The 20,297-nt window shown below is 41.7% G+C and overlaps 2 protein-coding genes across 4 annotated transcripts in view; one reads left to right on the top strand and one right to left on the bottom strand.

The window, feature by feature from the left end:
• The window catches only part of LOC124284582 (28S ribosomal protein S29, mitochondrial-like), a 21,362-nt gene extending 1,595 nt beyond the window's left edge, over nucleotides 1-19,767 (bottom strand). The window contains exons 1-12 of one of the 3 annotated variants that reach the window (XM_046720679.1): nucleotides 19,699-19,767; nucleotides 16,900-17,099; nucleotides 8,430-8,531; nucleotides 8,098-8,206; nucleotides 7,455-7,547; nucleotides 4,440-4,576; nucleotides 2,784-2,858; nucleotides 2,541-2,620; nucleotides 2,045-2,123; nucleotides 1,044-1,103; nucleotides 735-824; nucleotides 280-394 (exon numbers count right to left, since the gene is read on the bottom strand). In XM_046720679.1, the coding sequence (XP_046576635.1) occupies nucleotides 280-394; nucleotides 735-824; nucleotides 1,044-1,103; nucleotides 2,045-2,123; nucleotides 2,541-2,620; nucleotides 2,784-2,858; nucleotides 4,440-4,576; nucleotides 7,455-7,547; nucleotides 8,098-8,206; nucleotides 8,430-8,531; nucleotides 16,900-17,076 (1,117 nt within the window). In that variant the 5' untranslated portion in view covers nucleotides 17,077-17,099; nucleotides 19,699-19,767. Of the gene's footprint in view, nucleotides 1-279; nucleotides 395-734; nucleotides 825-1,043; nucleotides 1,104-2,044; nucleotides 2,124-2,540; nucleotides 2,621-2,783; nucleotides 2,859-4,439; nucleotides 4,577-7,454; nucleotides 7,548-8,097; nucleotides 8,207-8,429; nucleotides 8,532-16,899; nucleotides 17,100-18,958; nucleotides 19,010-19,595 lie in introns of those variants that run through there. The other 2 variants (XM_046720678.1, XM_046720677.1) reach the window with 2 other exon arrangements.
• The window catches only part of LOC124284568, a 50,281-nt gene continuing 49,380 nt past the window's right edge, over nucleotides 19,397-20,297 (top strand). The window contains 1 exon segment of the mRNA XM_046720661.1: nucleotides 19,397-19,497. The gene's annotated coding sequence lies outside the window, so the exon portion shown is untranslated.

Consider the following 20,297-nt stretch of genomic DNA (forward strand, 5'->3'; position numbering starts at 1 on the left):
CATTTCAAGTTTCACAGATAAAACATTAATGAAACTGTTAGTGACAAATAGTCAGACAAGATTAAAACAAAAATATGCAACTGTTTTCAAAATAATCTTTAAAATTATATATAAATGTAACTAACAGGAAGTGCTCCACCAATAAATGACTTCATCATTTAAAATTTATATGAACTTAACTATGATATCTGACAGAGCCATTGAGGTAGCTATTTCATGCCTATCTTTAGCTGTCCTTAGTTTAATCATGGATGAAAAGTATTGATGTGAGAATCTCACCTTCAGGTGTTTGGATCCAGTTCATGTCAATGAAGTATTGAATACAGCTGTAAGCTTCCTTCTCTGTGTAATATGGCACAAGCACTGGGACAAATGGATCCATGCACTCAAAGCCCTACAACGACATGAAAAAGCATGCTTTTGAACTAGTATACAAGTGGGTTTTTTCAATTTGAATTTGGTTCTTATGTTTATGGAATCATATTCAAACACACCTGCTGGTCAAAAGTATCAGTAAGGAAGTAAATGTGCCAATATTCTGATAGTAAGTATCAATTGTTTTGCAAAAAAACCAACCTGGTCATCAATATGATCCTCAACCAATTCTTACGAGGGATTGACGACAGTGGAAAGGCACTCAAGGTAAGTCACTGTAAAGCCTGATCATCAGTTCAAACCAACAAGCTGAGACAGGCTGTGCTTATAGGCAAGTCAAACAGACATTTTGGACTTACCTCCTTTCCAAGTAGGTACTTCGGGGTGTAGTGTTCTCTCTGATCATCATTGGCCATGGGATCTACTGTACATACTATCACCCCATTTGTCTACAACACATCAATATGTAAACAAGAGTGAGAGAGTGAATGAATGAATAGGGTTTTCTATCCAATATTGGTGTCAAAACATTTTTCTGCAATATCTTTTTACTTTGGTTGAGATTCTTCCAGGTACTTGTGGATTGAAACCCAAATACCTTGTTTCACAAAAGAAATTTCCAAGTAACATTAAACAGTCTTCAATTTATTCCTTCATCTGTTACTCACCCAATCACTTCTTAAAATCTTCTTGAAATTATGCACTAATGATATATTTGAAGCTGGAACCTGCAAAATGAAGATCATATTTCAACTAGAGTGTGAAATCTAATGGCATTATCACAACAAACATGAAAAAACATTCTTCATCTTCACAATCTCTATAACGCACATAAGGAAATGTTACATGAGACGCAGTGTCTCTTGCCTGCTGGTGACAAACATTTCCTAAAGGCTAGTATCATAATGACATGGCCAATAACCCCCCCAGTAACTATTTACATGTAGGATTTATATATCATTTGAATTATGTATGGCATGCATTAATGCTTAGCTTTCTAAACCTAGTTTATGTACCTCACAACAAAAAATCTGTAAGTTAAAAATGTATCTATCATATTTCTCAGCCCACAACTACCTATAACATCATAGCATGTTTCACAGTGGTAGGCATTACATGATTATGCAATGTTTCCATGGAAAGGTAACGGGAGTATTCTAAATACTACTTCTTAGCCAGCTGTGAACATCTGCAATATGCCTTTAATCTTTGATATCAATAACACCACATGAAAACAGCATTTCTGGATCCATAGCTGTTTGCGATTTGGCAGACAAAGCTAATACAGTGTTGATAGCTTTGACATATCTAGCAATGGTACTGCCCCTCAGTAGACCCAGATGCACCTGGGACAGCTGCCGTTACCTCAGCAGGTAAAGAGTGAGTTTGGTTTTACGCAGCTTTTGGCAATATTCCGGCAATATCACCACGGGGGACACCAGAAATGGGCTTCACACATTGTACCCATGTGGGGAATTGAACCCGGGTCTTCGGCATGATGAGCGAAAGCTTTAACCACCAGGCTACCCCACCGCCCCAGCAGGTAAAGAAAAGGGAACCCAACCCAGGTCAGTGCTGCACATGACATTATCTCCTACAGGTGCCGCATAAAAATGTATGATGAATGCATTCATCTAATCTCCAACAAATTTTGATCTTAGTCTCTTACTATTTCCTTTTCTTCTGTTCTTATTCTAGTTGGAGCCCATAATGAATTCACTCCATCAACCGCAACCATTACTTTAACCCTGAAACACAATGGTACAGAAACATTTAAAGAGATTATCAGCTATGCGTGGATCAGCATCCCAAATATTGTAGATGGTCTTAAAAAAACATTAAAATCATGCTTATAAATCTTAATAACAAGTATTAGGACAAAGATAAAGGCTGACAACAAACATTCTATGCAAGAACATTTAGGTGTGTGAAACTCAACAACCAACACATACTGTATTTCTAATGTACCACCTTCAGTATCACCACACATGTGTAAGGTCAAGCATGTGTTGCCAGACCAATTCTAACCTGGATCTTCACAAGGGCCAGCTCTTACAACAAGCACTTGGTACTCATGGCATATGTGGAAAAAAATACCCAAAACACAAACTTCAGAGACACATACAAGATCCTAGAGAAACACTTTCTATGGAATGACTGCTTACTTTTTCTGATTGGCCTGTTGTTTCAGCTCCTTGAGAATCACTCCAACACAGTCAGCTGCAAACTTGATGCGGTTCATACCCTGTTAACGCAGGAATGAGTGGTGGTGACACCTCACTATTTATAACACACTGAACCAAACATGGCTTATTCTTATGCATGTTATATAGTTAAAGGTAAAGATATGTTGATCCTAACTTTAAATAAGTAATAATATCCTGACCCTTATATAGATGGGTACTTACAAATTCCACAATGTCAAGAAGTGGAGTGCCCTTTTCTGCTGATTCCCGTTTTGTCCAGTAATAGGAAGATTGAATCTGTAAGTAAAATACATTTGGTAGTCTTAATATTGTTATCTAACAGGAAGTTGAGGGCCAGTAAATGAGTCCGCAATGTCGTTTCATTCAGGAGTTGTCAATAGCCCAGCATGTCACGTCTGCAATTAACATGTCTAGACTCCACCACACCAGTGATTGACTACTTGGTTAATAATCCTCAGCAGTTTACCAAGACAAAACCAGACCAACTGACCACTAGTGCTGGTTATCACTCACAATATGCAGATTGATAATCTCAGCTCAGTAATCCACCAGTAATTGATTGTAAGCACGAACTCCACTACAAACGTATGTGGGCAATAACAAGACACAATCATAACATTGTGCAAATAAAACAGGCACCAAATATAGTTCCAAGCAACGATGAGGGCTCCTTGGCTTTTGTTCTATCTAGCCTATTGTGTCTGTCACATATCTGATGAAAGTAGTAATAGTTTTAGTTAATATGAATCATATCACTAATGCTCTTCGACTGGAAGTACTGCAAGGTCTTTAGGTTTCGATAAATTCATCACAAAACCTTTTTTCTTAGATTAAAAAATATCACTTGGGTATCATGAATCTCAAAACAGAAGAACCCTATGTCAAACATCTATCTTAATTACCTCTAACAATCATGAAGAAGATATGTACCAAACGGTGATACTTTTCACATGCAGCGTAGAACAGAAACTGATCAGCTAACGTTTGAGATACATACAGCTAACGTGCAATGTGTTCCCTAGAGAACCAATGAAGATAGCAACTAAAGTGAGGAAAATATAATTTCACATGTCCCTCTGTTGATACATTACTGCAATCGGTAGTTATAATCGACACTAATAGCCCACTTGTACAGGTATATTTTGGTCGAAATCGGACAGTTGGTTTCAAAGGTACGGGTGTCTGAATCGTATTTGAGGGCTAGAAATCGTCCATAACAGAACCAGAACACGTTTTGGACAGGCGAGCAGATCTTCCAAATACAGCTGGTGGCGCGTGAGTCATGTACTTTTTAAGAAGTTCAGGAGAAGAAATAGTTCCCTCTTTAAAAGGCTGTATCTCAGTTGTTTTTGGGTCTACGGTCAAAACAATTAGTGTTGACCTACCATACCGGCACATTTTGTGCAGAATTTGCACAATGGTTGCTGGACATCAATTATGGAAAGTTTGGAATGTCTAGAGCTGATTATTCAGGCTAGGCTGCTTACCTGATTGACCACGCATGCGTGGTGGGAAGGTAACTCCACGTGGTCGGGTCCATATAGTAAATAAAAGGCTTTTTTATTTATTGTACAATCTTTTATTAAAACTGTTAAAAGTGTCACATGACATTTTCAGTCGCAGAAAATGCATATATGTACCCCAAGAAAGATTCTCTTCAAAGGATTGGAAACCTATACAGGCTAAATATATTAAAATAAAATATTAGAAATAGATTCTAATGAAACAATATGTCAAAATATTCAGATACATGTGGTATGATGTATGAACTGGATTCAATGGATCTGCGATGTCGACATGAATACAATAGACAGAAAACAAACGATGCTATGTAGATGGGAAGACACAATCCCTCACCTTTATGTCCTTAAGGAGATGCTTGTTTTGTGCTTGGAAATTGAGCAGCCATTCCCCAGCATGGGCAGGGTGATCAATACGACCAGATTTGTGGGATGATTGAGAGATTTCCTTGTATTCTCGGTTCCAAGTAACGGCTGAATCATTCAGACAAACATTTCTTTATTTATTACAGGACAAAATGTAAAAAAGATCATATTTGCTTTAATATATCTGTACGCTTTGTTTGCTTATGTCATGCCAAGTTGTTTCACAGGAAAGAATGAGACCAATGAGCCGACCCAAGATTGGACAAAAGCAAAAACCAAAAGTGCAACAGTACCATAGCTGGATATGTTGGATACCATGGATATGTTGTCAACAGTTAAATATACTACTCAGAACAAGTTAAGGGTCACAACTTTAAATGGCCATAACTACAAATATAAATAACAGTGAAATGTAGCGATCATATAACAACTCGAGCCAACATTTCATGATAACTATAACAGGTGACAAAAACAGCACGAATGTCAGTGATTGCTGATCAATAAGGTCAAAGTGACCTACTGTCAGAAGTGAAAATTCAAACGCCAACATTGGACTAATAACGGATGTAACCACCTCGAGCAGTAAGACAAGTAGTACACCTCTGTCTCATACTGTTCACCAGACGTTGCATGTGGAAGAAGGCTTGGGGTATTGTCTGCCATTCTGCAATGAGATACTGGGCCAGTTCTGCACGGTTGTTTGGAGGGGCGTGGTTGTTACGAAGCCGACGTCCTTACTCGTCCCAAGCATGTCCCATAGGGGCTAAATCTGCTGAATATGCCGGGCATTCCATGTGCTGAACATTGTTCTGTCTACGGAAGTCCGTCACAACACGGGCACGGTGTGGTCGGGCATTGCGACCTTCGAACATGGATCCGACGCCGGTACGTTGTAAACATTGCAAAACAAGGGGTCTGATAATCTCCCGTGATAGCGATTTCGGTCAGGGTACCATTAATGACATAGAGAGGTGTCCTTTGATGAAAGGAAAACGCACCCCAAACCATGACACCCCCGCCTCCAAATCACAAACGTTGGTTGACGTTAACGTCAGCAAACCTCCCTCCTGGACGCCGATACACACAAGTTCTACCATCATTGAACTGTAGAGTAAACCTAGACTTGTCGGAGAAAAGAACTGATGCCCACTGAGCACGTTGCCAACGAACATGGCGTCTACACCAGTCATGTCTTGCCGTCGTGTGTCGGTGAAGGAGCGGTGGTCGTACTGCTGGTCACCGTGCCCGAAGATTGTTCCTCGTCAGTCGGTTCATGACAGTCTGATCCGATACCAGGGTACTTGTGGCAGTTCTCAGTTGGTCACGGAATTGTCTGGCAGCTACTCTGCGTTGTAGGAGAGCCATATTTGTCAGGTATCGGTCTTCTCTAGGAGAGTTGTTGATGGAGGCCTGCCAGAACATAGTCGATTAGTCAGCGTTCCAGTGGCACGAAACCGGTGACATAACCTTCCAATGACACTCTGACTCACATTTATTCTCTGAGCCACACTGCGTTGAGGTTCGCCATCTTGAAGCCACGCAAGAGCTCTTCCTCTGTCTGTCATGCTCAGTTGACGTCTTGCCATTGTTGAATTTCAAGTGACAATAACAATGAGACAATTACAAGTTTTATAGGGGAAAAAAGCATGCACAGCACTAATCCCACGAAGAACACATGCACATGTTGTTCATGATGAAACATCATCTTTCACAAGCACAGTGGTGGCGCTTCTGTGAAGCACTCAATGTTTCATTTGTTCATTTTTTAACACCCTACCACATGATGACTATTGGCACCACGGTTATCTGCAGCCTTTATCCAGGCTCTGCAATGGTTGTGAATAAACTGCCATTTTATTTATACATAATGCAACCAGCCTCATCAATAACATTATGATGACATAGCATGACCCTTAACTTGTTTTGAGTAGTATATATAAAAAAAAACAACCAGCTATCGAAAGTTACTGGTGCACTAAGGCTCAAATATTTTCTGAATTAACATTCAGGATATGAAACTTGTTTTGGAGAATATGATTACAGAGACATGAATGCATGCGGTCAGAATTTATAAGCAACAGGTTCAAAACTACTTACTACTCTTGCACCAATTTACATTACATTTGAAAATAAATGGCTGAGTAATGGCCATAAAATAATTTTTTGTTATATCTACTATGGTGGCCATACTAAAAATCAGACAAAAATGTCTTGAACAAAGTGGGGTGACAGCAATTGTTTGAACAAACATGAAGCTTCATTCAGCCAATTGCTTTCACAGGATATGATGTTTGCAATGGATGTTCAATAGGTTACAATATTAGCTGACTAAAAGATACTTAACTCAAAAATAATTTTCAAAAAGGATTTATGAATGTACTTTCTAAAACAATAGCGTCACAGTACAGAAGCTCACCAAGATTGTGTCAACAGTTTAAATGTAAAAACCAAGACAGCAATGATTAAAAGTTGTCATAACAGTTCATATTCAGATGTTCTGTCTATTAGTAGTTCGTAGCAAACACTAACTGAAAATCTAATGACCTTCAAATGTCAGCAAAGGACATCTTGCCAATGTTTATTTCAGTCAGCCTGTCTGAGAAATTAATATACATTTCAAGAGCTATGATTAAAAGAATATGCCTATGTGTAGATGGCTCTTTTCAATATGGCCGCCTTGAGTGAGTGAGTTTAGTTTTACGCTGCTTTTAGCAATATTCCAGCAATATCACGGCAGGGGTCACCAGAAATAGGCTTCACACATTGTACCCATGGTCCTAGGCGTGACAAGCAAATGTTTTCTCCACGAGGCTACCCCACCGCCTGTACCAATACTGTTTTTAACACATGCATGAGAACCTGCCTGAGATATGTGAAAAAAATTGCAAACATCTTTATTTTGTCTCCACACATATTATAATACAAGAACATGAGTGCTCAATCAATATGATCTTTAACATGCCTATGATTCAGTAGTAGCACTCACGCCATGGTGCATGTAGAATAACCCACTGGTCCTCTGCGCAGTAGTGCATGATGTGAGCCAAGGACATGGTTCTGCCGCTCCCACGCCGTCCATCTTACCACGATAAGGAATACATCTCCACTACAAACACTATTGGGACATGCTACAGCAAAATCTAAATTATGTAACGTTGAGATTTAAACAAGCTGTCCCTCCATCCTGTACAACACATGTATGAAGTGTTACACAACAGTACACACTGTACAACACATGTACGAAGTGGTACACACTGTACAACACATGTATGAAGTGTTACACAACTGTACACACTGTACAACACATGTATGAAGTGTTACACAACTGTACACATGTACGAAGTGGTACACACTGTACAACACATGTATGAAGTGTTACACAACTGTACACACTGTACAACACATGTACGAAGTGGTACACACTGTACAACACATGTATGAAGTGTTACACAACTGTACACACTGTACAACACATGTACGAAGTGGTACACACTGTACAACACATGTACAAAGTGGTACACACTGTACAACACATGCATATAGGAGGTCATACGTGAGTATACGTGACTGAGTTTAGTGTTTCTTTAGCAGTTAGTCATTGTCATCATAGTCATTGTCAGCAAGGATACAGAGAACAATTCTGGATGCTGGGAGGTCTAGGTTGAGGTTGCGTATGTAGTTCATCACCTCCAATGCAGGCTCTCGAACCATCACACATGCCTCTCCAAACGTCTTCACCTGAAAACGGTATGAACATCAAAATGTTTCTCCTTTTGAAAACAATGACACAGATGAACAAATATAAATGAAAATAAAGAAATAATGAAATCATCAATGAGATTTCTTGTGATTACCAATACTTTATCAAGTTCCAGAATGTCAATCAAAGGATGGAGGACTAAAACATTTTTTTATTAGTCTCATTTACATAAGGTTCAGGTGAAATTTCTGTTGCTGGTACCTGTTTCTTGAACTCAAAAGGCAGTGACCTCTGCAATAAGTCCTTGTACACGTCTTGTGGCACTGTGTAATGTTGACCCTGGTGACTTCCACCGTGGTTCAGCTGTGGAGTAGAGGGTACAGGTGAGCTTGTGGATGTGTAAGTTACCAGTAAGGAATGGATGAATGGGTGGGTGGGTGGATGATTGAGTCACTGTATGAATGAGTCCAAGATTGAGTTACTGTATGGGCGAGCAAATGTGTTGCTGTATGGATGATTCAATGATTGAGTTACAATATCGATGAGCAAATAAGTTGCTGTATGGATGAGCGAATGTGTTGCTGTATGGATGAGTGAATGATTGAGTCACTTTATGGATCAGCGAATGTGTTGCTGTATGGATGAGTCAATGATTGGGTAATGTATGGATGAGTGAATGTGTTGCTGTATGGATGAGTGAATGATTGAGTTACTGTATGTATGAGTCCATGATTGAGTTACTGTGTGGATGAGTGAACGTTTTGCTGTTTGTATGAGTCAGTGAGTGTTTGTTGAAATGAAGGGTTGATTGAGGAAGTTATTATGCAAGTGAATTCGTGAACAGCTGACTTATAGGGTGAGTGATTAGACAAGTGAGTATATAGAGAATACTACACGAGGTCTCATTACATACGAATTATACGAAACGAGTGTCCTTCTTATGGTATCTGACCGAGCGAAAGCGAGGTTCGAAACCATAGGAAGGTCATGAGTTTCGTATAATTCGTATGTAATGAGTCCGAGTGTGGTATTTTATTTATTACCCACGTCTTACATGCATTAAATTGACCAAATAGCGTATTTTTGTTATTGTTATGGTTTCAAACCGAAACCGGTTTCATAAAGAGGTTGCGGAAGAATTTTGTACTGTAGTCACTTTTGCATGACATCACACTGTATTGACGTCACTATGTCATTCTCGTCTGTCCCCTTGGTAACCGACGTCACGATGCATGTCAGTTGTCTTCGCCTTGTACAGCCTTCTACAGTAAACTACTCCGTAGCACCCCGTTGGTTAGTTTGCAGTTGCTTCACTCGGCTAACATCAGTGGTGGAAACATTGCATTTATGTTTTTGACTCATATAATGTCTCAGTTGGACTCACAATTAAACAGCGATACGGCAACGTTCTCAATGTTTACATTCCCACAATGCATATAAGTTGTAGAATGAATGAATTCACATGTTTGTTATGAATGAACAAGTAGTTTCGTCACAACTTGACCTAACTGAGAGGTCATGAGTTATCCAATCAAATCGTTAGAATCTCAGGTCAAGTCGTTACGACACAGGTCAACGCGATACGACACTCGTGTGACGTACGAGATTAGTATGCAACTACCCATACGTTGACCACGTGGGTAATAAATGGGTATATGAGTAAGCAGTTGGTTGAACAGAATGGGTGATAGGATAAATGAATCAGCAAATGAGTGAACGGGAAAGTGAACAGGTGAGAGAAAACAGTAGTACATGTATAATGATATTGAAAATTTTACTATATATTGCATATTTATATACTTATCCTATCTCACGGTATGCACCTCTCTTCTTCTTCTACGACCATGTGTGGAAACGTGCTGTAGGCTAAGTTGAATCAAAACTTCCTGGCCTCTGCCCTTCCCCGACCTCTGCCCCCACTCCGATAACAATACCTGTCAATCATTTCAGTAAGCATGCAGATCGGTCAGATGATCATGTGACGCTCTGTGCCTGTCATACTCGTCTTGGCGCTTCTGGTAATCTGTGATGTGGGGCAGGTCGGGGGGGTATCCATCGCGTGAGATAGGATAAGTATATAAACATACAATTTATAGTAAACTTTTCAAATTTTTATTCTTATCCTATAATCCCACGGTTGGCTGGAAGGCCGCAGATTACCCTGTCAATCTCTACAACCATGAGGTCACATAACACAAGGAGGCCAGGAGAAAGCACCAACTACTGCAACAGCCTACTGCTCTGCCACTCGAGAAAGTGAGCTCCCCACCCATGTAGAGATGCGTCCACGTACAGGTGGTGAGTCGGGACGAACGGCCTCAAGCAGACTCCTCCGCAGACATTCAACTCTTCCATCCACCCGAGGAGATGGGGATGGAGCGCCGGAGGTAACTGGCGAAGAGTCCTGGGTGGAGACAATGCAAGGGGAACTAGTCGCCGGATCTTGTTGAAACGGTCCCTCGGCACAAACAGTCTGTTGCGCTCTGTGTCGAACACTGCCCCGAAGGAACCAGTTCTGACTTCTCCATGTTGACCAGCCAACCTAACTGGCGAAGTAGCTGCATCGTGAACTCCATGTGAAGTAATAGGAGTGCACGATCGGTCTGTGCCTAGATACAATCGTCGATGTAAATCTTGAACATTATCCCCTTGCGATGAAGGAAGCTGGTGATGGGCTTCTTCACTCGTGTAAATAACCACGGAGCCGAAGAAATTCCAAACGGGAACACCTGCCACTGGTAGTGGGTGCCCTCGAAGACGAAACGAAGAAACTTGCGATGGTCCGGGATGTGAAGGTACACATTCTGAAGGTCCAGGCTGAGCATGTAATCCCCCGGTTTGATGATGGTCTTGAGTAAAGCTACCAACACTATCCGGAAATGAGGCGGTGGTTGTAGAAAACATCTCGTTGAAAACATTCATGTTGAAGATGAGTCTCAACTTGTCGGAATCCTTCTTCGGGACCAGAAATATTGGAGATTACAACCCCGAGTTGGTCGGAGCTGAGCACAGGGATTCGATCGCAAGTTTCTGGAGAAGTGTTATGGTGGATTGTAGCACAGTCAATTGACGAGTGGGATACATCCTGTGCTCTGGAAACCGGGTTGCCGATGACCAGAAGTTGAAACCCCTTGGACAGAGTGGAGAGAACATAAGGATCGTCCAAGATAGTCCAATTGACAGCATAAGTCCCAAGTCTTCCGCCCACTGGGGAAGCTTTGATAGGTACGATTGAAGGCGGAAGTACCCAATCGTGCTCTGATATCATCAAGTCACTGCTTCTGGGTCCTCTGATTGGAGGGCTGCTCGGAACCGGAAGCTGATCGAAAAAGCAGTGAACGATCGGCGCTGACAGTTGCAGCATCCTCTGTTGGAACCTCTTCCTCGAAAAGAGGTCGAAGATCCCGAACAAAGGTCTGAGTTGGACAGCACATAGGTAGCTGGCCGCCGTTGACGCAACGAATCTTCTACTTGCAGACGTTGACACTTCAACAGCTCCTTCGAGACTTGCAAATGAGCATCCTGTCCAACCTTAGCAGCTATATCCCTTATAGCCCCGTTTAAGAGTGATCTGCCTAACCAAGGTTGACGGAACAGATCTGTCCGATATCTATCCTCCCACGAAGATAGATGAAGTGGGCCTCTGCGCCAAACTGCCGTGAGGTAGGAGAAAAAATGGGCCAGCTGATCGAAGATGGTCTGGAACTGCTCCTGTAACAACACCATCGCAGCCCTAATATAAGCCTGTTGAGGGGAAGCCCGCATGCGAGACAGAGGTGAGGTGAAATTGGGTTTAACGTCCTGCTTGAGAATAATTCGCTCATATGACAACGTGCATGTGTGTGTATGTGCGGCTGCTTGTACTAGTCCAGACTTAAGCTGGTTTTATAGTGCTAGCCCACTGATTACATGATTACCCCACTCAGACACATTATACTGACTCTGAGCCGACCAGTCCTTGCTGTACCCATTAATGCCGAGCGCCAGGCAGGGACCAACAAGTACCATATTTTAACGTCTTTTGGTATGACGCGGTCGGGGATCGAACCTGCAAAATTCTGCTCTCCGGGCGGACGCTCTAACCACTACACCACGGAGGCGGTCTGCGAGATAGACATAGCCACAGCTTCCGTCGCCATCAAAACCAAGTTGAGGGGAGCTAGGATCCTCCTAATAGCACCGTCCACGGTCTTCAACCAAGAAGGGGAGAATAAGTTCTTTGTTTAGAACCCAACAGTGCAATGTCATCATCCACAGAAGGCGAGGCAATCAACATAGAAAACCCATGAACGTGGGAAGACGCCAAGTTGAACCGAGGTGCCCCGAACCCATCCTTAACCTTCCTTAGGTTGTCAAACGCCTCTTTAAGCGAAGCCGCCAGTTGAGTAATGCAGGGACTAGGTCGAAAAATGATAGATTCGAAATCCCACCGTTTCATATCAAAGGAAGTCAACAAGTCCGAAGGTGAACTGCTACGACGTAGTCGCAGGTTATCAACAATCCAAACTAATAACTGAGGTGTGTCGACAGCATCCACGCTGACATCTGAAGCCGAAGTGCCATCTGAAGTGGGAGACGGCGTAGCTGATAGAGGAGTCTCAACCCTGGAATGATGTGGAACGGCCGGAGGCCCAGCTGGCTGAACTGTCGATACCGGAGCTGGGACTGGTTGACATAACACCGCGGCCACCGCGTGAACGATGGCATCAAAATCAAGAGGTCGAGACGCAGAACTCTCAGCAGACGGATCCCAGGAAACCGGTAAAATAGGTCTGGCCGATGTGTGAGACGTAGTTCCCGAAATAGGAGGCAAAGTAGAACCAGAGGCTGGCATGGGTGGATGACCTGGTATAGGCGGCAACGATAACCAGTAGAAAGCGGCACACTGGAAGACTGTGGTACACTGGAGGTAAGCGTCACACCGGCAGCAAGCGACGCTCTGACATTCAGTGCCGAACCAGGGCTGAGTGGCATATTGGAAATGGGAGGCGCTGCGACATTCAGTGCCAATACAGGAGTGAGTGGCACATAAGAGGTAAGTGACGTATCACCAGTAAGCGCCGAACCGGGAGCAAGCGGTGCTCTGCCAGCAAGCGTCAAACCGGAACCAAGCGCATTGACAGGAAGTGACGCTTCAACAGTAAGTGCTGAACCGGGAGCAAGCAGCGCTTTGCAAGCAAGCGTCAAACCGGAACTAAGTGGTGCATTGATACCAAGTAACAGTAAGAGCCGAACCGGGTGGCTGTCTTCCAGCAAGCATCGAACCGGGAGCAAGCGGCACTCTGGTAGAAGCGCCGAACCGGGAGCAATGGGCAAGTTGACAGCAAGCGGCGCTCTGACTGTAAGCGCTGAACCGTGAACAAGCGGTGCATTGAAAGTACTCGTCACATCAGAGGTAAATGGTGTACTGGAAGTCGGCAGTGCTTCATTTACAGGCGGGACGGCATACGAGGCAGAGGTAGAGAGCGCCGAACTGGAACTCAACGTCATACTAGTAGATACCACAGGAGGGTAAGAGAGCGCCGAACCGGGACAAAGCGACGAACTGGAGACAAGTGGCGCCTGCGTAGAAAACGTAGAGCCAATCACCAAAGTAGTAAGCGCCGAACCGAACGCATCCATTTCTAGAGAGTGAATGTTGGGCCTCAAACCAAACGCCGCACTAGACACAATCAGCGTAGGATCACTTGTGGACGGAATAATTGCCGGAGATCCTCACTCAAGTAGGAATCGGAAGCCTCACATAGAAATTCCTCATTTGGTGACGGGGACTTGGACCGACGAGCAGGTGTTTTGGTGCGACATTCAGTTTTCGATCGTTTAGCAGAGGAAGGCCCCTCTGAAGGTCTACGACGATCTCTATCCGACAAACGTCGAGAAGCCACCCTCTGATACTCTGAAAATGCATCATCATCAAGAGTAGCACAGAAAGTGCACCTGTGTGACCAATCACAACATCCCAGGCAATCCACACACAACGTATGTGGATCCGCCACCGAAAAGTTGCTATTGCACTTGTCGCAATGTTTGCGCTTTGTAGAAGTACTCCGACGAGATCTACCCATCTTGAACTTTCTTCACAATCAAATCTTCTATAGAAATCAGCACACGTCCACACCACATAGCGACAAGAAGAGAATGACAGGCACAGAGCGTCACATGATCATCTGAGCGATTTGCATGCTTACTGAGATGATTGACAGGTATTGTTATCGGAGTGGGGGCAGAGCTCGGGGGAGGGTAGAGGCCAGAGGCCAGGAAGTTTTGATTCAACTTAGCCTACAGCACGTTTCCACACATGGTCGTAGAAGAAGAAGAGAGGTGTATACCGTGAGATAGGATAAGTTTAAAATTTGTACAAAATAACCTAGATGTACTATGGTCTAGTATTCACAATTCCCATCCATTCTCTCATTCTCAATCATATTGTTATGTATAAAAGTGAAAATCCAACACTCTTAACACAAATTTATCATTGTTGGTTATTGTTAAAGTCTGTTTGCAGTGAAAACGTGCCGATGAATTTCACTTTAAACAAAAAAGTAAATCAAATAAAGTGAAATTAAGACTGCGAATCCTCATAAATTTGCCTTGCGAACTGAACATTTAAATCTCAGAATTTTGTTCATTGTAGGACAAAAGTTGTTTAACAAACGATCATACATTCAAATCGCTATTATTGGTTTGTATTACAAGGGGGTGAGCGCAGTAGATGGAACAGTGAAACAAATGCACGTGCGGTTCCTGATGAGCGTTAACTTAGACCAACTCTACTTGTTCTCAGTGTTTCATTTAATGTGCATACACCCTTGTAATACAAACCAAAAATAACGATTTGAAACTAAGTTGAATAAAATTCTGAGATTTAAATAGTCAGTTGGCAAGGTAAAATTATGAGGATTTGCAATCTTAATTTCATCTTATTCGATTTACTTTTTTGTTTAAATTGACATTCATTGGTATGTTTTCAATGCAAACAGACTATAGACTAGTTCCAGATTTGCCCAATTTCATAAACATTGATAAAGAGCCTGTTTTCCTGACAAGGGTGCCATGTTCCAGGCAACTTGGGAGAAAAGCATAATTTTTTAACACAAAAGCTATGTGTTGGTCAGCTGTTTTCATGAAATGCAAATTGTGAGTGAGAAATGTTTTACAGCACTTTTAGCTATATTCCAGCACTCTCAGAGCTAGGGACACCAGAAATGGGCTTCACACATTGCACGTAGTGTAAGAAGTGAATGCTTTAAACACTAAACTACTGTCGGAAATAGAAAAAGAAGGGTTTTAGGCTGTTACTCTGTATCCCTAAATTTGCACAATTGCAAATAGCATATGTCAAAAAAAAAAACATCGGCCTAACTGGGCGTTCAATGGGACGCGTAATAGGATATCAAGAAGAGCATGTTTACTCGTAAAATCAGGAAAAAGTTTTTTTTTAAAATATGAATAGAGGCTGAAAACAATAGATCAGACTATATATAGCAATTAGGTTGCTCAGCCAGGTATGACGACGTACAATTGATTTACATGGCATGAAATGCATGTGCTGCCTACAGGCACAAGGGACCATCTCAAAGATATTTTATGCTTTCTCTTATGTGTTGAATATGTCTCATCTACTGATTAACATATAACGTGTCTTACTTTCATTAAGTTTATGTTGTGATATGTAAAAGAGTATGATACCCATAGAAAAGCTTAAATCAGCCATCGTATCAAATATCTCAAAATATATAAGTGGCATTACCACAAGATCGACAGGACTGGATATTATTTGTAAGTGGTTATGACATGCCATTTACTTCCCCAGTTTAATTCCCCTAAAGGATTATTTTATCTTAGCTGATATCTCTATCCCCCAGCCCGACCCCAACCATCGTCTGTGACACATGTCCTGGTTTTGCTTTTGAGACGACCCTCCTACCTGTTTGTTAGACTCCATGGTAGCTACATCCTTAATAGTTTAGTATTAAAGTTATTATCTTTTACGTCACCTATCGTCTATTTTCAAATGGGCATTTAAAAAGAGTCCTTTGTAACACAATATCAAAGCACTCTAATTTGCATAAAGCCATGATCTGTTCCAAATAAGTCAACACATAAAAAACGCATTGCTCATTTCTGCACTAATCTGTCCTCAGTAAAGTCCTTCTTTAAAGTTTCCTATCTCCCTACCACTGAGACTCTAGTTAGGTTGAACTTTAACAGATATTTCACACTTTCACATATTAACTACATAAATTGTACATATAAATGTGAAAAAAAAACCCAGTTTTTTTCTATTTCTGACAGTACTTAAGGCTACCTCAATACCCATGCACAATGTGAAGTTATATATTAAAGCATTCTCCTTTCCACTGGCCATTTTCTCAATAAAATTCAAGTTATCACATTCTCTTTCCACTTAACACTTAAATAATCGAGTTTGGACCAGACAATCCAGTGATCAACAGCATGAACATCGATTTACGCAACTGGGATACAATGACATGTGTCTACCAAATAAGACAGCATATCTGACCACCCAATCCCATCAGTCGCATCTTATGGCAAGCATGAGTTGCCGAAGACCACATTCTAACCCAGATCTTCATGGGTTGATCAGTTTAAAGTATTTCCAGAATTAGTATGTATTTTGTGACAACCATGGTTGCACAAAGTACCCACAGCTCTATTGCATGTTGTAAGAACAAAATTGGATCAGAGACAGTTCACAGAATGTACATACAGGGTTGTTCTCTGAGGTTCGACACACTGGCTTGATCCTTGTCTGGTTTTCATTGAGTGGAACTTCAGCTTGATCAGCAAGGCTGGAAGAAAGCCGTGCTTGACTATTGTATGTAGGCCTTAAAGATAGCTGTCGCAATGCTGACTGCAATGTTTTCCTGGATGTTGGGCGACACATGCATCTTGAACCTGTCAATGCCCCTGGAACAACACAGAAGGATAGAGAGTTTGAAATACATCCATCCATGAATGCCATATTTGATTGAGGACAAGTAAGAATCGATTGATGGTTGTCATCAGTGAGGAAGTGAGGGAGTGAGTGAGTTTAGTTTTACGCCACACTATATGTCAGCGGACTGTAAATAATCGAGTCTGGACCAGCCAATCCAGTGATCAACAGCATGAGCATCGATCTGCGCAATTGGGAACCGATGACATGTGTCAACCAAGTCAGCGAGCCTGATCACCCGATCCCGTTAGTCGCCTCTTACGACAAGCATAGTCGCCTTTTGTGGCAAGCATGGGTTGCTGAAGACCTATTCTACCCCGGATCTTCACGGGTCCATCGGTGAGTTTCGTTTTACGCCACTTTAACAATATTCCAGCAATGTCACGGCAGGGGACACCTGAAATGGGCTTCACACATTGTGCCCATGTGGGGAATCGAACCCGGGTCTTCGGCATGAGCGAATGCTTTAACCACTAGGCTACCCCAACTCCCCCCTGTTGTTATCAGTGACTAGCATATGAGGACTATAATTCTGAAGCAGTTTTAAACATCTTGATCTCTCTAAAGCATGACTAGCTACAACTTCATCAAGAGTGTATGCAATGTGATAACAAAGATGAGTGAGTGAGTGAGTTGGGTTTTACGCCGCTTTTAGGATAACAAAGATGAATCTGACATGGAAACTATTCAGAATTTCACTACAGTGTTCATGAATAGCATCTGACCCTCTGACAAATCCGACAACGGTCCAATAGAAGTCTACAACCCGCCGGCCCCAGTGTCTGACTATATTTCACAATGACTTTGACTGAAGTTGTTATATGTGACATGTGACACTTGGTTGCTGTTTATAAATCTTATGTTTGTTAATAATTTCAATGCCAATTATAAGAAATGTTAAATCTGAAGTGTGTGTTTAATTTTATTCTATGGGTCCTGTAAACCGCCTCCCTGGTGTAGTGGTTAGAGCGTCTGCCCGGAGAGCAGAAGGTCGCGGGTTTGATCCCTGACCGCGTCATACCAAAAGACGTTAAAATATGGTACTTGTTGGTCCCTGCCTGGTGCTCGGCATTAATGGGTACAACAAGGACTGGTCGGCTCAGAGTCAGTATAATGTGTCTGAGTGAGGTATTCATGCTTCACTGCGGCATGGTATCTCAGTGGGCTATCACTATAAAACCAACTGTAAGTCTGCGCTAGTACAAGCAGCCGCACATACACATTCACATACACATCGTCATATGAGCGAAATATTCTCAAGCACGACGATAAACCCACTTTCACCTCACCTCACCTATGGGTCCTGTGAATTTTCAATGGGTCAGACAGACATCTGAAACTTACAGGACCCAGTGTTCTGCTACTTTAAAACATCATTCGTGAACACTGCTATTCATAATTATGGAATAAATGATGGTGGACAGGGGGCCGTGTATTGAATTAGGGTGCTGTCATGTGAACTAAAAAACTAATCAGCAATGAGTTTGGCTTGACAATCCAAAACAACGATAGAACGTTGCGGACAGACTGTGTTACGATTCCGCGTTGAAATGTTATTTTCCAAATTAGTTTTGTCATTGGTTCATGTGTGAGCAGGCTTTCTACTCAAAGGATCTATGTCTGAAATTCCGAATCGAGATTCCAATATGATTCATGGTGATCGAAAACTGAACAAACAAGCTATTGCGTTTCATGTTCCTCAACATCTAATAGCCTGATTGCCTAAATAGACCGCTGACTTCCATTGAATTGAAGCTTGTGGTAACATTAAACGGCACGGTTTATTTCCCGTGAAAACATGACATCATAACGACAATTAGCGATGCCTGACCTTTCCACATTTTAGCAAGCACCTGCCTGGAGGCATCCATGTTTAATAGTGCATTGTGGGAGTTTCCCGACAGATTTTATTGCTTTTGTCCAAGTCGCATAACCACATTTTGACATAATTTCTTTTTTTAAATGCTACGTATAGTGGTTACAAATACATCACTTTTTCGTATTCGTAAATATCGCAAGATTTGCATATGAACACCAAAACAACCTTTAAGAGACCCGACAGGAAATTCGGATGTGGGTCTACTATCAAGGCAGCACAAAGAGTGAAAGAATTGCAGGATACAGGTATACTTTACTCATGGAACCAATTCGTACAGCAAAGATTAAAAATTAGTTAGTAAAAGGTTATGACATTTTATTTTTGTAAACTTCTAACTTTTATTTTCAACACTTGTTGTTCTCCCCTTCGAACCTCCAAACCTCAGACGCCATATTTTCTGTGTGAACTATGGCGTAGAAGAGATGTGTATTAGAAATACGATTATCTGAATATTTTGTTATCGATGATACTTACTTTGATAAATTCTACAGGTAAGCTATGCATTTGATTGTTTTGACCATACTATCTCGTTAGTACGTCACATATTGCATGGATAATCGCATTATTTATGTGTGATTTTGGCGCGTACCTTGTTGCAAATTACAACTGGAGAAGTAGCGATGTCTCAGCTTTTAAACAGATATGTTCTAGCTACTGAGTGCTATATTAGTCAGTGCATCTGTCCCACGCACATGTCTTACGACCTTTTACTGATCTTAGAAAGCAGAGTGGAGTATGCAGACATCACAACTTCATCTCACTCTCGCGCGAACCATGCCTCAGAAAGCGGAAGAACTCTTCTTTTTTTCGTTTGTTGTGACTCGGGTTAGAAGAGCGTGTGCACCGTTTGTACTCAATACTGTTGCATCTTTCGTGTGATGTATCTGTGCCTGGCGTCGTTTTGCTTATGACTTAATATACTATTTTAGTTGTTAAATCATATTTTGAAATTAATTGTAATTTGATTCATAAACATACCTTTTGAAATTATAGGCCTAGTCTTTATACTCTTTGCTTAATAGTTCAGTCTGAAAAATGCTCACCACACCAGCACTCGCATTGCTCAGTGATGGGTTTCCTCAAATGTAACTCAGGCATTACACATTTATGACTGTAGCATGCCTACTCTGTCTTGACAGCAGGGAAACACAGAATGTTTACGTGTCAGAATGATATCTAGCCTTTCTGTTGCTTAACTTCCAGTGCCATTCTCTGAACACTTTGTACTTTCTGATGATGATCTCTACTGCAGATTTCTTAAATTGGTGTTACTTGTGGATTATATACATAT

The sequence above is a fragment of the Haliotis rubra genome, unplaced genomic scaffold (genome assembly GCF_003918875.1).
Source record: "Haliotis rubra isolate DU_JTF1 unplaced genomic scaffold, ASM391887v1 Scf34, whole genome shotgun sequence".
Classification (NCBI taxonomy): Eukaryota; Metazoa; Mollusca; class Gastropoda; order Lepetellida; family Haliotidae; genus Haliotis; species Haliotis rubra.